The sequence below is a fragment of the Carassius gibelio genome, chromosome A15, assembly GCF_023724105.1.
Source record: "Carassius gibelio isolate Cgi1373 ecotype wild population from Czech Republic chromosome A15, carGib1.2-hapl.c, whole genome shotgun sequence".
Taxonomy (NCBI): Eukaryota; Metazoa; Chordata; class Actinopteri; order Cypriniformes; family Cyprinidae; genus Carassius; species Carassius gibelio.
The window spans coordinates 8744861-8758739 of record NC_068385.1 but is presented as its reverse complement, the minus strand read 5'-3'; the positions used below and the strand labels follow the sequence as shown (position 1 = coordinate 8758739).

At 42.6% G+C, this 13879-nt stretch overlaps 1 protein-coding gene across 17 annotated transcripts in view; it reads right to left on the bottom strand.

The window, feature by feature from the left end:
* Nucleotides 1-13879, bottom strand: part of LOC128029092 (eukaryotic translation initiation factor 4 gamma 1) — a 69576-nt gene that overhangs the window by 20783 nt on the left and 34914 nt on the right. For 9 of the 17 annotated variants that reach the window (XM_052616610.1, XM_052616611.1, XM_052616609.1 and 6 more), the window contains one exon: nucleotides 9826-11049. The exons of the other annotated variants lie outside the window; for them this stretch is intronic. In XM_052616610.1, the coding sequence (XP_052472570.1) occupies nucleotides 10868-11049 (182 nt within the window). In that variant the 3' untranslated portion in view covers nucleotides 9826-10867. Of the gene's footprint in view, nucleotides 1-9825; nucleotides 11050-13879 lie in introns of those variants that run through there. 17 annotated transcript variants of the gene reach the window in all.

Here is a 13879-nt window from a genome sequence, read left to right as displayed (position 1 = left end):
TTAACCTCTTACTTGGACAACTTTTGCCCATTTTCATCTAGACCAGCACGCACCACCCCATCTGCCCCCTGGCTGTCCGAGGTTCTCTGTGAACATCGCTCTAAACTCAGGGCTGCAGAGAGGAAATGGGATAAATCAAGAAACTCTACTGACCTCAGTGTGTATCAGTCGCTTCTCTCTTCCTTCTCTGCAAATGTCTTCACTGCTAAAACATCCTACTACCACAACAAAATTAACAGCTGTTGTGATGCTCGGACACTCTTAAAGACTTTCTCTTCTCTTCTTAATCTGCCTCCACCACTTCTTCCATCGACTCTTACAGCGGACGACTTTGCAGTTTTCTTCATAAATAAGACAAGAACCATCAGTGACCAATTCTCCACACCGCAGACTGAGGATAACTTCACAATGACTGATGCACACTCTTTCTCCTTCTCTCCACTCTCAGAGATCGAAGTTTCCAAACTTATCCTGTCCAGTCATCCTACTACTTGTCCACTTGATCAGATCCCCACTCACCTCCTTCAAGCGATCTCTTCTTCAGTCATAACTTCGCTTACTCACGTTATCAACTCCTCTCTTCACTCTGGAACATTTCCCTTAGCATTCAAGCAGGCTCGGGTAAGCCCATTGCTCAAGAAACCATCTCTAAATCCAGCGCTTCTAGAAAACTACAGACCAGTATTCCTTCTGCCATTCATTGCAAAGACACTTGAGCAAGCTGTGTTCAACCAGCTTTCTATTTTCCTTGTAAAGAACAACCTCCTATACAGCAACCAATCTGGCTTGAAAAGTGGCCACTCAACTGAGACTGCTCTGCTCTCGGTTACTGAAGCCCTGCGACTGGCAAGAGCAACTTCAAAATCCTCGGTACTCATCTTACTGGACCTGTCTGCTGCTTTTGGCACCGTTAATAACCAGATTCTCCTGTCCACCCTCAGAAAGATGGGCATCTCTGGAACCGCACTCCTGTGGGTTAAGTCCTACCTCTCTGACAGATCCTTCAGTGTGTCTTGGAGGGGTGATGTTTCTAAGTCACAACAACTTGCTACTGGGGTTCCTCAAGGCTCAGTATTTGGACCACTTCTCTTCTCCATCTACACAACGTCATTAGGATCTGTCATTCAGAAGCATGGCTTTTCTTATCACTGCTACGCTGATGACACTCAACTATACTTCTCATTCCAACCAGATGACCCGACGGTAGCTGCTCGCATTTCAGCCTGTCTGAGTGACATTTCTATCTGGATGAATGACCATCACCTTCAGCTTAACCTCACGAATACAGAACTCCTGGTGATTCCAGCTAACCCATCGCTTCATCACAACTTCTCTATACAGCTGGGTTCGTCAACCATAACTCCTTCCAGGACAGCCAGAAACCTAGGAGTTGTGATGGATCATCAGTTAAGCTTCACAGACCACATTGCTACAATGACCCGGTCATGCAGATTTGCCTTATACAACGTTAGGAAGATTAGATCCTTCCTGTCAGAGCAAGCAACCCAACTTCTTGTCCAAGCTCTTGTTCTCTCCAGTCTGGACTATTGTAATGCTCTCCTGGCTCTTCCTGCATGTACTGTCAAGCCTCTGCAATTGATCCAGAATGCAGCAGCAAGGGTTGTCTTCAATGAGCCAAAAAAAGCTTATGTTACTCCTCTCCTCATCAGGTTACACAGGCTACCAGTAGCTTTAAGGTACTAATGCTTGCCTACAAGACGACCACTGGCATCTTCTGTACTGTACATACAAAACATGGGTCATAGGAGGGTTGGAATGTTGAGAGACAGAAGGACTAGAGAGAGCCTTATATTCATTTAGATTCCTCAGCCACACAGTCCAGTATCCGTCACTGCGACTTGCTGTGATCATTCCCTTCCTGTTAATGGATTCTCGGTTCACTCCTAAATCCCAATCAGTCATTCCCTTCACCTGCACCTCAAAATAAAATCTCCCTGAAGAGAATCCCTTCTTTCCCGAAATATCTGGATGTATCAAATATCTCTGGGAGTTTCTGATCAATGTATCCATGTCTCACTTGTTTTGCATCTTCAGACAGGATGAGTTTAGGATGAGTTGTATCAGGATCCAGAGTCACATCCACTGAGAAGACAAGAGAAATTGAATCACAACTTCAAAATACACATAGATTCTGTGACAATGTTTTCAATATTTGATCCAGTTTTTAATAATGCAGTAATGAAGCTTTAAATGTGTATGAATGTAAACTAGTGAAGTGCAGACAGCACACTGTACCTGCATACTGCTGCATCCACTTCAGCTCTGTAGAGACACATCACAAGAAAATATCAGCAGATCTGAAGCTTAGATTTAAAGAATTGAGTGCATCTTCATGTTTCTATCTGATCAGTGTGTATTGATGTACCAGTTAGTGTGAGTTTCTCATCTATAGTGTCCTTCAGTTGAGTCAGAGCTCTCCTCACAGTCTCCAGACTCTCATGAGTCTTCATACTGATCTCAGGCCAGTTCTTGGTGTTTTTAGGGCTGCACAGGGATGAGTGAATCTACAGCAGGAGAGAGGACAAATCCTTCAGCATGTCATATCCTGCATTATGATTGATCAGAGAGATGATGTTGACTGACCTGTAGGAGGTGGAGGTGATCTTCAGTGTGTGAGAGCTGCTCCAGCTCAGTGTTTCTCATCTTTAGCTCAGTGATCTCCTGCTCCAGCTCTTCAATCAGCTCTTGCTCCTGTTTCTCTGCTGCTTTCTGCTGCTCTTCCATCATCTCCAGCAGTTCAGTCTGATGTCTCTCAATGGAGCGGATGAGATCAGTGAAGAGCTCCACATGGACTGCTTTCCCCTTCTCTGTGTTTCTCTGCTCAACCAGGCAACAAATTATAAGCAGTGTTTGCTAAGACAAGAATTAGTGTTACTGTTGCTCATACTCCAGTGTTTTTAAGAGGTTTCAAACTGTCTCAACTGAAGAATAAACTTCATCCTCAGATCATTTGTCTTTCAATCATGTTGAGGAGAGGTGTGACATAACTTTAGAAATCAGGTAATCACATCCATGTCCATATTCAGACCAACAGTGTGATTGCAATTGTGCAACAGTAAAACAAGTAATTATTATTAAGTAACTTACATTTTAGACGAATTATTGTCTGTTGCCTTGTTTGCATTTATTTCAATCACCGAAAATACTATTTTCAAACAAAACGACTGCAACAAACTGTAATGGTGATTCATTGCTGTTTTTAAATGAATCATTTGAGCGAATGAATCAAAATCAATGACCGACATTGCTGTAACAATGTAACCTTCAAAAAGAGTCACAGTAAAATCCCCACTAAAACACAGGGTGATTCATAGAGCTCTTCTGAAAGTGTTAAAATGATGTTCACTTTTCACTCCCATGATTCTCCTGCATGTTTAATATGTGTTTCAAGACAATGCAGAAGAGTTTTCTAATGAACTGGTTTTGGTCCCTACACCCTTTATTCCTTCAAAGCTTTCATTCTGGAGGGTAAACCCTTCAAAAAGATCATGGCACATTGACTAACCCTTCAGAAAGGAACACAGCCACCCAAATAAACTTATGCAACTAATTGATATATAATAAATATTGAAATTAAGTTGATCGCATTTTTAAACTCACTTTTCTGACTTCTGCTGAGTGTTTGACGTCTTGAATCTTTTTGATTCTGTCCTGGATCATCTGCTGCACGTCTTTCTGTGTCTTCATCAGTTCAGTCTATACAGAGAACAACACCGACACATTTATCATAACACAGATTAAACTCACAATATGTTTTCATCAGGAGCTTTTATTTCACAACTGAAAATTAAATCTGATTCCTCATGATATGAGCCCTTTAAAAGTATAACGTCTACCTTCTTCTCTTGACTCTCCTCTTCTATAGGAACAGTGTTGTGGTTCTTGTGGTCTGTCACAGTGCAGATTGAACACACACATGTCTGATCATCTCTACAGAACAGATCCAGAGGTCTCTCGTGTTTCTGACATATATAGTCCTCCAGATTACTCACAGGATCCATCAGTTTGTGTTTCTTCAAACCTGCCACTCTCAAATGAGGCTCCAGGTGAGTTTCACAGTAAGAGCTCTGACACACCAGACACGACTTCAGCGCCTTCAGCTTTCTTTCCTCACAGATGTCACACAGCACTTCAAGCTTTTTCTCAGGACTTTTCGTCTTATAGTGCCCTACAATCTCTCGGAGTGTGGTATTAATCTTGAGATCAGGTCTTTGCTTGAATGTTTCGTTACAGTATGGACAGCTGCAGGTCTGGCTGTTGTCCCAGCACTTATTCAGACAGATCTTGCAGAAGTTGTGTCCACATGGAGTCGTGACTGGATCAGTGAACACCTCCAGACATATAGAGCACTGAATCTCCTCAGACAGTGTACTCATGGAGGACGACATTGCTGGAAAGAGACATTATTTAGGATTAGTGTGAACTCATTCCATACTGTTTATAAAGAATCCCATGATACACCTCATGAAGCTGGTTGAATGTAAAGAGTGTCAAGAGACAAAGAGTGGCGACTTTGGAGAAACTCGAATATGTATGAGATCGTGTACATTCAGCTGGTCATTATTGCAAAATCAACCCAGAAAAGCTGATCAGAACACAAACGTAAAGCTCATTACACAACCACGTACCTACCAAATATATAAATACATGAACCATATGTGGCGGGGGAGGCGTGGTTCAGCGAGGTCTGCAACGGGAGAGCGAGTGAAGATACGAGCGGTGGTAAGTGGTTCAAGTGAGAAACAAGTAACACCTGGTTCTCGTTATAGTGATCGACTTTGTTTTCTATTTTAACGCCCTCTTCCACTAGTGCAGGTCCCCTTCGAACGAATTGGTATGGACCTCATCGGGCCATTAGAGCGGTCGGCACACGGACATCAGTTTACGCTAGTTATAGTTAATTACGCAACCCGATATCCTGAGGCAGTGGAGCTCCGCAACATCTCGGCAAAGATCGTTTAATCTCCCGCGTGGGAATCCCAAAAGAGATTCTCACAGACCAGGGCACCGTTCGCCATTCGCACGTTACGCGAATTGTACAAATTATTGGGCATTAAACCGGTACGTACCAGCGTCTATCACGGACTGGTCGAATGCTTTAATCGCACCTTGAAAACGATGATTCGTAAATTCGTACAAGACGACGCGAAAAATTGGGACAGATGGCTGGAACCCCTCTTATTCGCTGTGCGCGAGGTCCCCCAAGCCTCCACGGGGTTTTCCCTCTTCGAGCTTCTCTACGGACGCCAGCCCCGAGGGGTGTTGGACATCCTGAAAGAAACTTGGGAGGATGGACGCTGGGAGAGTAAAAGCGAAATTCAATATGTCATAGACCTGAGTACAAAACTCCACACACTGGGGCGGCTCTCTATGGAAAATTTGCTTCAGGCCCAGGACAGACAGAGCCAGTCGTATAACAGGGGAACTAAGCTACGAGAATTTGCACCGGGAGATAAAGTGCTCGTGTTACTGCCCACCTCTAGCTCCAAATTATTAGCAAAGTGGCAAGTACCATTTGAGGTCACACAGCGGAGAGGAGATCTCAATTATGATGTAGTATGAACAGATAGAGGCAACGCACGGCAAATTCACCACCTCAACCTCCTCAAAAAATGGAGTGCGGAGGCATCAGTGCTGTTAGCTACGGCAGTGAGCGGAGAGGAAGATCTCGGGCCAGAAGCGATTATCAAAGGAAAATCCCTCGCCCTGGCCCCGGGGAAGGGGGGATCACCTCTCGCCCTCGCAGCTCACTGACATCGGGCGGTTGCAGTCCAAATTTGCAGATGTGTTTTCGCCTTTACTGGGTCGTACTAATCTGATTCAGCACCATATTGAGACCGAGCCGGGCGTGGTGGTTCACAGCCGGCCGTATAGACTACCTGAATACAAAAAACGGTAGTTCAGGCTGAATTAGAAGCTATGCTAGGGATGGGAGTAATCGAGGAGCCCGATAGTTTTGGTGCCTAAAACGGACAGCTCGGTGCGCTTTTGTGTGAACTACCGCAGATACGCAGTGTCAAAGTTTGATGCTTATCCAATGCCGCGGATTGATGAGTTGCTCGATCGGTTAGGCACAGCTCGCTTTTACTCAACATTGGACTTAACAAAGGGATATAGGCAGATCCCTTTTATCTCCCATGTCCAAAGAAAAAAGAGCCGTCACCACGCCGTTTGGATTGCATCAATTTGTGATGCTTCCGTTCGGTTTGTCCGGGGCCCCAGCTACGTTTCAGCATCTCATGTATCGGGTGCTAAGACCCCATGCTGCATATGCCGCTGCCTATCTGGATGATATCATCATCTATAGTGGAGACTGGCAGCGGCATGTGGAGCATGTGAGGGCCGTCCTTGGGGCGCTGAGATGGGCGGGGCTAACGGCCAACCCGAAGAAGTGCGCAGTTGGGCGGGTGGAGGTAAGGTATCTGGGTTTCCACTTGGGTCACGGGCAGGTGCGTCCCCAAATTAACAAGACTGCAGTGATTGCAGCCTGCCCCAGGCCCAAGACCAAAAAGGAGGTGAGGCATTTCCTGGGGCTGGCGGGATATTACAGGAGGTTTTTCCATGACTATTCGGACCTCACCAGCCCGCTAACTGACCTCACTAAAAAGGGGGTACCAGATACGGTCCAGTGGACGGAGCAGTGCCAACAGGCCTTCACCCGGGTTAACGCGGGAATCACTCGTTGGTATCTGGCTCTGCAGCCGTTTAAGTTCAAGGTGATTCACAGGCTGGGGGCGCAGATGGCTGGGGCCGACTTCCTCTCCAGGCTGCAGGGCGGATGGCTTGTTTTCTATTTTCTTTTCTTTTTGTAAAGTAATAAAATCTTCCTCGAGCCTCAGTACGCTGACCCTGGTCTCCTTCCTTCATACACGCAGAAAACTTGAACCAGATTACACCATAATTATTGATTCAAGCTGAAAGGATATTATTATCTGCGGTAATTATTAAATATTATTTAAATATTCAAGTAAATTTATAAACTGGATTTTTGACCTACATGGAAGTAATTTGGAAGTTTTTCTTGATTTTGTTGACGTTTGTGAAGATTCTGCCATTGTTCTTTATCACTTCAAGCCTTAAAAAAATAACACTGTATTGTACAGTATAAGTTAGTTTCTCTTTTTCAGACTTGAAACAAATTGGATCATGACAATTAAATCAATGTTTACATTAAAGTATTTAAATTCAGTGATAGTGAAGGAAACACAATCATTCATTTGAAACACAGTTACTGACTCATAAACCCACCGAACGATCTGATCTAAGACTTTGATTAAAGAGAGTACAAAAAGCAAGTGATATAATTTTTAGATTAAATATATATATACACACACACTGCTGTGCCATAACATGCTGAACAATGCCTTCTATACTTTAGATACACAATAAATTTTTTTTAATAAATGCTGAGATGTTAATTTACATATCTTTAGAGTCATACATCTCTCAGCAAAGGACATTATATAGTGAAGAGTCATCCTCATCTTATTTAATGTTAAAGTTATTTTTCAGTTTGTCTGCAGGTCCTTTACTTCCTGTTTAGCCTTTATGTCGAGTGACACACACACACTCAAAAAACGTTGCTTTACAACCAATCAAATTACATACTTTTGATAAAATTCAGATTTTTAGTGCAGTAAACCACTAAAGCAGCTGTTTATTTGACACGCATAAACCTGCTTCTGCTCAGTTTCTTCCATTTGGACATACGCCCTACTAAACCAGACCAGATTACTTAGAAAACTTTTCAGGACCATCTCTCTTATATTTCTATCACTTACCTGTGAGTATCAGGTGTGTCCACAAGGGTCTCTGAAAGACTCAGTATTCTGCTGTTTAAAGTGGTTGGTCGTTTCAGGAGTGCATATGTTTGCTCACCAAGTTAGTTTCACTTTCACTTTCTCTGAACTACAGTGATGTCAGAGCTCTTCCTGTATTTAAAGATTTTAATGTGTCCCTGTATTCGGGGTGTTAGTTCACGTGTAGCTATTGGGACTGATGTTTCTGTCAGATCATGAAGAAGATATTTCAGCAGACTTTTGTGAAGAGTTTCCAGGTAAATCTAACAACAAAATGATTAAATAGGCAACAGAACGCCGCGTTCTGCTGCCTCTGGTGGCGCTACTGTGCCATTACATGCTCAACAACACGTCTTCAATACTGTAAATACACAGGAAAATGTTTCATAAATGCTGAGTTGTAATATAGTGAATGTAGTAAAATGAATGATGCCTAAGACACTCTGAAAACGAAAATTTGCAAGATCAGTACAAAGGTGTTTTTGAAATTAACAACAGTTTTTTTTTTTTTTTTTTTTTTTTTTTTACCAGTGTTCAGTCACTGGGATCTACTGATCAATATTTTTACATTTTCAGCTGTTTAATTAAACAAGTAACTTTACAGTTATTACTGATTAGCTTAATTCTAGGTTTAATATATAAGGATATTAATAAAATTAACTACTATAAAATATATTAAATTGTCTCAAATGGACAGACACACTCAGCTGCAAGTGCTATTGGTTAGAAAATTAAGGCATTAAATCTCATGTGATTTCCTCACCAGCAGACCTCAAGTGGTGAAAGTAGGCCAGTACACCTCTAACTCCATCACCCTGAACGTAGGAGCCCCACAGGGCTGTGTCCTAAGTCTCTTGAACATTCCTGCTCATCTTAATACTTATCAAGTCTACAGTATACGGTCCTGCACATTTTTTATTTTTCCATACCATATTTCGGAAGTTCGGACGACAGGGTTCACATCATCCAAACGAACCAAACTGTGAGAAGAAGAAACTGCATAAATCAGTTCAGACAGATGACCTCTGAACCCCAGTGATGTAAACACCATCTCCACCAATCAGCACACAGATCCACAGATCTCAGAATCTGCCGGTGGACTCAGAAAAACAAAATGATCAAAGGGAAAACAAGATTATTTTTCTGACCCCACTGGCAGCTATTTGTTCTTGTTTTAGTCATTAGTCATCCTTCTCAAGTAAATACATCTTGATTAAAGAATGTCTAAATATTCGTACTAAAAAAAAAACAAGACAAATATATAAAAATAAATATTTGCCGTGCAATCCCAGAAGACCATTCACCGCAATCGTTCAGGGCTTGATGATTATTATTAGAAGCTGATGAGGATATTTATGAATAAAGAAGATTAACAGATGTAAGTTTCACTTATATAATGCTGATAACGCACCTTAATAATAGGGTGGATAAAATAATAACTGATGAGATTATTCCAGTAAACTCTCAGCTATAACAGAACACAGTCTGTAATAAAATGCAGATATTTTCCAAACCCATTCTTGTGGAATATTTTGTGTTGAAATAAGCCTTAAAGGGACAGTTCACTCAAAAATTAAATGTATTTGTTTATTTTTCCTCGATACTATGAAATCTATGTATTTGGCTACCGCGATTCTTTAAAACATATTCTTTTGTGTTCAGCAGAAGAAAGGAACTCTTAGAACAACTTTTAAATTATGACGATTTAAATTTTGGGGTGAACTGTTCCTTTAAGAAATGGAATTGAAAGGTAACAACACATTTTTGTCATTTTTTCATTGCAGTGTTCTTTATTATATTTTCCAGTTTCAAATGTGAAAAGAGGCATTAATTTTTCTTAATTAAATACGTAAAGCAAAAAAAAAAAAAAATATTTACATAATTTCATTAAACTATAATCAATATCTAGATGAGTATAATTATACAAGCCAGAAGTTTAAACTGCAAAAAAAGGGAAACGAAATAAAATAAATACAGAAAAAAGCCAAAAAATTAATACATGGCATTAAATTCAGCATTTTTATTATTATAAAACAAAAAAAAAGCCTAACCAAAAAACTAAAAACATGTATTTACAGGTCGCTCTCGAGGGAGCTGAAAGGCATGTAGTATTCGTACTCTCTCATCATCCAGCTTTTTTCTTTTGTCATTTAAACACTTATATTTTTTCAAGTTGTTATAATGATTGGTTTTGTAAAGTTCACAACAGGTGCAAAAGGGCACAACCACTAGCGCTCCTCAACACCATCTTTATTTCTCAAACCTTTATATTTCTCCATGAAGTGTTGATGTGAACCGTACGTCAGCTCGGGCCGACAGAAGCGCCTCAGCAGCAGCAGCAGCAGCAAAAAGGTCAAAGTTTACCGTCTCTAGTTCATCGTACTCGCGTCGTTCAGAGCTGCAACCAAACACCAGAAAACTGCAGCTCTGAAAGGGGCGATGTGCATTTTTTATTTGTTTTTCTGTCATAAAAAATGTAGAAAAAAAAATATCTCGGATCACCCCACTAGAACTAAAAGAAATCCAAAATCGAAAAAAACAACAAAAAACTAAACAAAAAAAAACAATCCAATCGTCTTCATTATAGCAACACACACACGATCAGCCGCTCCACACAAAACCACATCAGCGCCGATGAATATTTAAGAATATAATCGGAACGAAAAATAGAACTCTGACCAGCATTCCGTCACCAGGAAGTGACATCATAAATGAGTGATGATGTCATCGACGTCCCTCTCCATGGCGGCGGGAGCAGGAAACAGGAAGTAGCAATGCTAACGGCCAAAAATCTATAAACTGAGCAGATATATATATAAAAGACTTTACTTCCTCTAATAGTTTATTGAGTTTCCGTTTAACAGTTAAAAAAAAAAAAAAAAAAAAAAAAAAAAAAAATTTGCAAACAGTAAGGCAAAACAAAAAGTAGAAGTACGTTGAAAATCTTCCAAATGTTTAATTCATTCTTTCTTTTTCTCTCCAAAAATATAGTTTTTCCTTGCCCCTTTATCAAATCAATCATCACTGCAGTGGGTGTTGCCTAAGCTCTAGCTGTTGTCTGATTCGTCCTCGGCCTCGCGCAGCCAGGTGAAGAAGGCGGTGACAGATTTGAGGGCCACGCCCTTGCCTTGCTGCTCTGCGGGATCTTTGCTGGACTCCCAGCGATAAAAGCCATCCTCTTTGATGACGTCCTCATCGTATAAGACATCGAAGAACATGCGCAGAAGATCTGCAGAGAGAAGAGGAACGATGTTACTGATGAATGAGGAGCACGGCTGCACTCACACACACACACACACCCACCCACACACATGCTCACACTCTCTCACACACTCACTCAATCTCACACACTTACACTCCTACATTCTCACTCTCTCTCACAAACACACACACAGACTTCACACACTCACACACTCTCACTCGCTCACACACACTTACTCTCTTACACAGACTCACTCACTCACACACATACCCCTCTCACACACACTCACTCTCCCACACACTTACTCTCTCACTCAGACTTACTCACTCACACACACACCCCTCTCACTCACTCAGACACTCTCTCACACACACTCACACTCACTCTCACACACACTCACTCTCTTTCACACACACACACACACACACTCTTTCACACACTCACGCAGACTCACTCACTCATTCACTCACACACTTTCTCACTCACTCACTCACTCGCACACTCACTCTTTCACACACTCACTCACTCACACACACACACACTCTCTCACTCACTCTCTCACACACTCACTCACACTCTTCGCTCACTCACTCGCACTCTATCTCTCACACTCACTCACTCTCTCTTTCACACACTCAGACTCACTCACACGCACAAACACACACACTTTCTCACTCACTCTATCACACACTCACTCTTTCACACTCTCTCACTCTTTCACACACACACACACACACACACACACTCTCTCTCTCTCACTCACTCTCACGTACTCACACTGTCTCACTCACACACTCACTCTCTAACTCACAAACACTCACACTCACTAACACACAGACTCACTCTGCTCACTCACTCTCTCACACTCACTCACTCACTCAATGACTCTCACACACACACACTCATAATCACTCACTCTCACACACACTTACTCTCTTTCACTCACTCTTTCACACACTCCCACAGACTCACTCATTCACACACACACACACTTTCTCACTCACTCTCACTCTATCACTCAAACTCACTCTCACACACACACTCTCTCACACACACACACTCACTCTCTCTTTCACACACTCACAGACTCACTCACACGCACAAACACACACACACTTTCTCACTCACTCTCTCACACTATCACACTCACTCACACACTCACTCACACAAACACCCACCCACATACATGCTCACACTCTCTCACACACTCACTCACTCTCACACACTTACACTCCTACACTCTCACTTTCTCTCACAAACACACACACACACAGACTTCACACACTCACACACTCACTCTCCCACACACTTACTCTCTCACTGAGACTTACTCACTCACACACCCCTCTCACTCACTCAGACACTCTCTCACACTCACTCACTCTCACACACACTCACTCTCTTTCACACACACTCTTTCACACACTCACGCAGACTCACTCACTCATTTACTCACACACTTTCTCACTCACTCACACTCACTCGCACACTCACTCTTTCACACACTCACTCACTCACACTCACTCACAAACACTCACACTCACACTCTTCGCTCACTCACTCGCACTCTATCACTCACACTCACACACTCTCACACACACTCTCTCTTTCACACACTCAGACTCACTCACTCACACGCAAAAACACACACACACACACTTTCTCACTCACTCTCTCACACACTCACTCTTTCACACACTCTCTCACTCTTTCACACACACACACACACACACACTCTCTCTCTCTCTCACTCACTCACACTGTCTCACTCACACACCCACTCTCTAACTCAAACACTCACACTCACTCACACACAGACTCACTCTGCTCACTCACTCTCTCACACTCACTCACTCAATGACTCTCTCACACACTCATAATCACTCACTCTCACACAGACTCTTTCACACACTCACTCTCTATTTCACACACTCCCACAGACTCACTCACTCACTCATTCTCACACACACACACACTTTCTCACTCACTCTCACTCTATCACTCAAACTCACTCTCTCTTTCACACACTCACAGACTCACTCACTCACACGCACAAACACACTTTCTCACTCACTCTCTCACACTATCACACTCACTCTTTCACACACTCTGTCACTCACACACTCACTCTTTCTCTCACACACACACACATATATACACACACACACACACACACACTCTCTCTCTCACTCACTCTCACACTGTCTCACTCACTCTCTAACTCACAAACACTCACACTCACTCACACACAGACTCACACTATGCTCACTCACTCGCTCACACTCACTCACTCACACACACATACCCCTCTCACTCACTCACTGACACTCTCTCACACACACTCACTCTCTTTCACAAACACTTTCACACACTCACTCTCTATTTCACACACTCACACAGACTTACTCACTCATTCACACACACTTTCTCACTCACTCTCACTCTCACTCACACACTCACTCGCACTCACACACTCTCTCACTCACTCTCACTCACACTATCTCACTCACACACTCACTCTCTCACTCACACTCTTCGCTCACACACTCTCACTCTCACACACACAAACACACACACACACACTTTCTCACTCACTCTCACTCTTTCACACTCTCTCACTCACATACTCACTCTTTCACACTCTCTCACTCACACACTCACTCTCACACACACACTCTTCGCTCACACACTCTCTCTCTCACACACACTCTCTCTCACACACACACACACACACACACACACACACACACACACATACACACACACACACTCTCTCTCACTCACTCTCACATTCTCACGCACTGTCACTCACTCACACTCTCACACACTCACTCTCACTCACAAACACTCACACTCA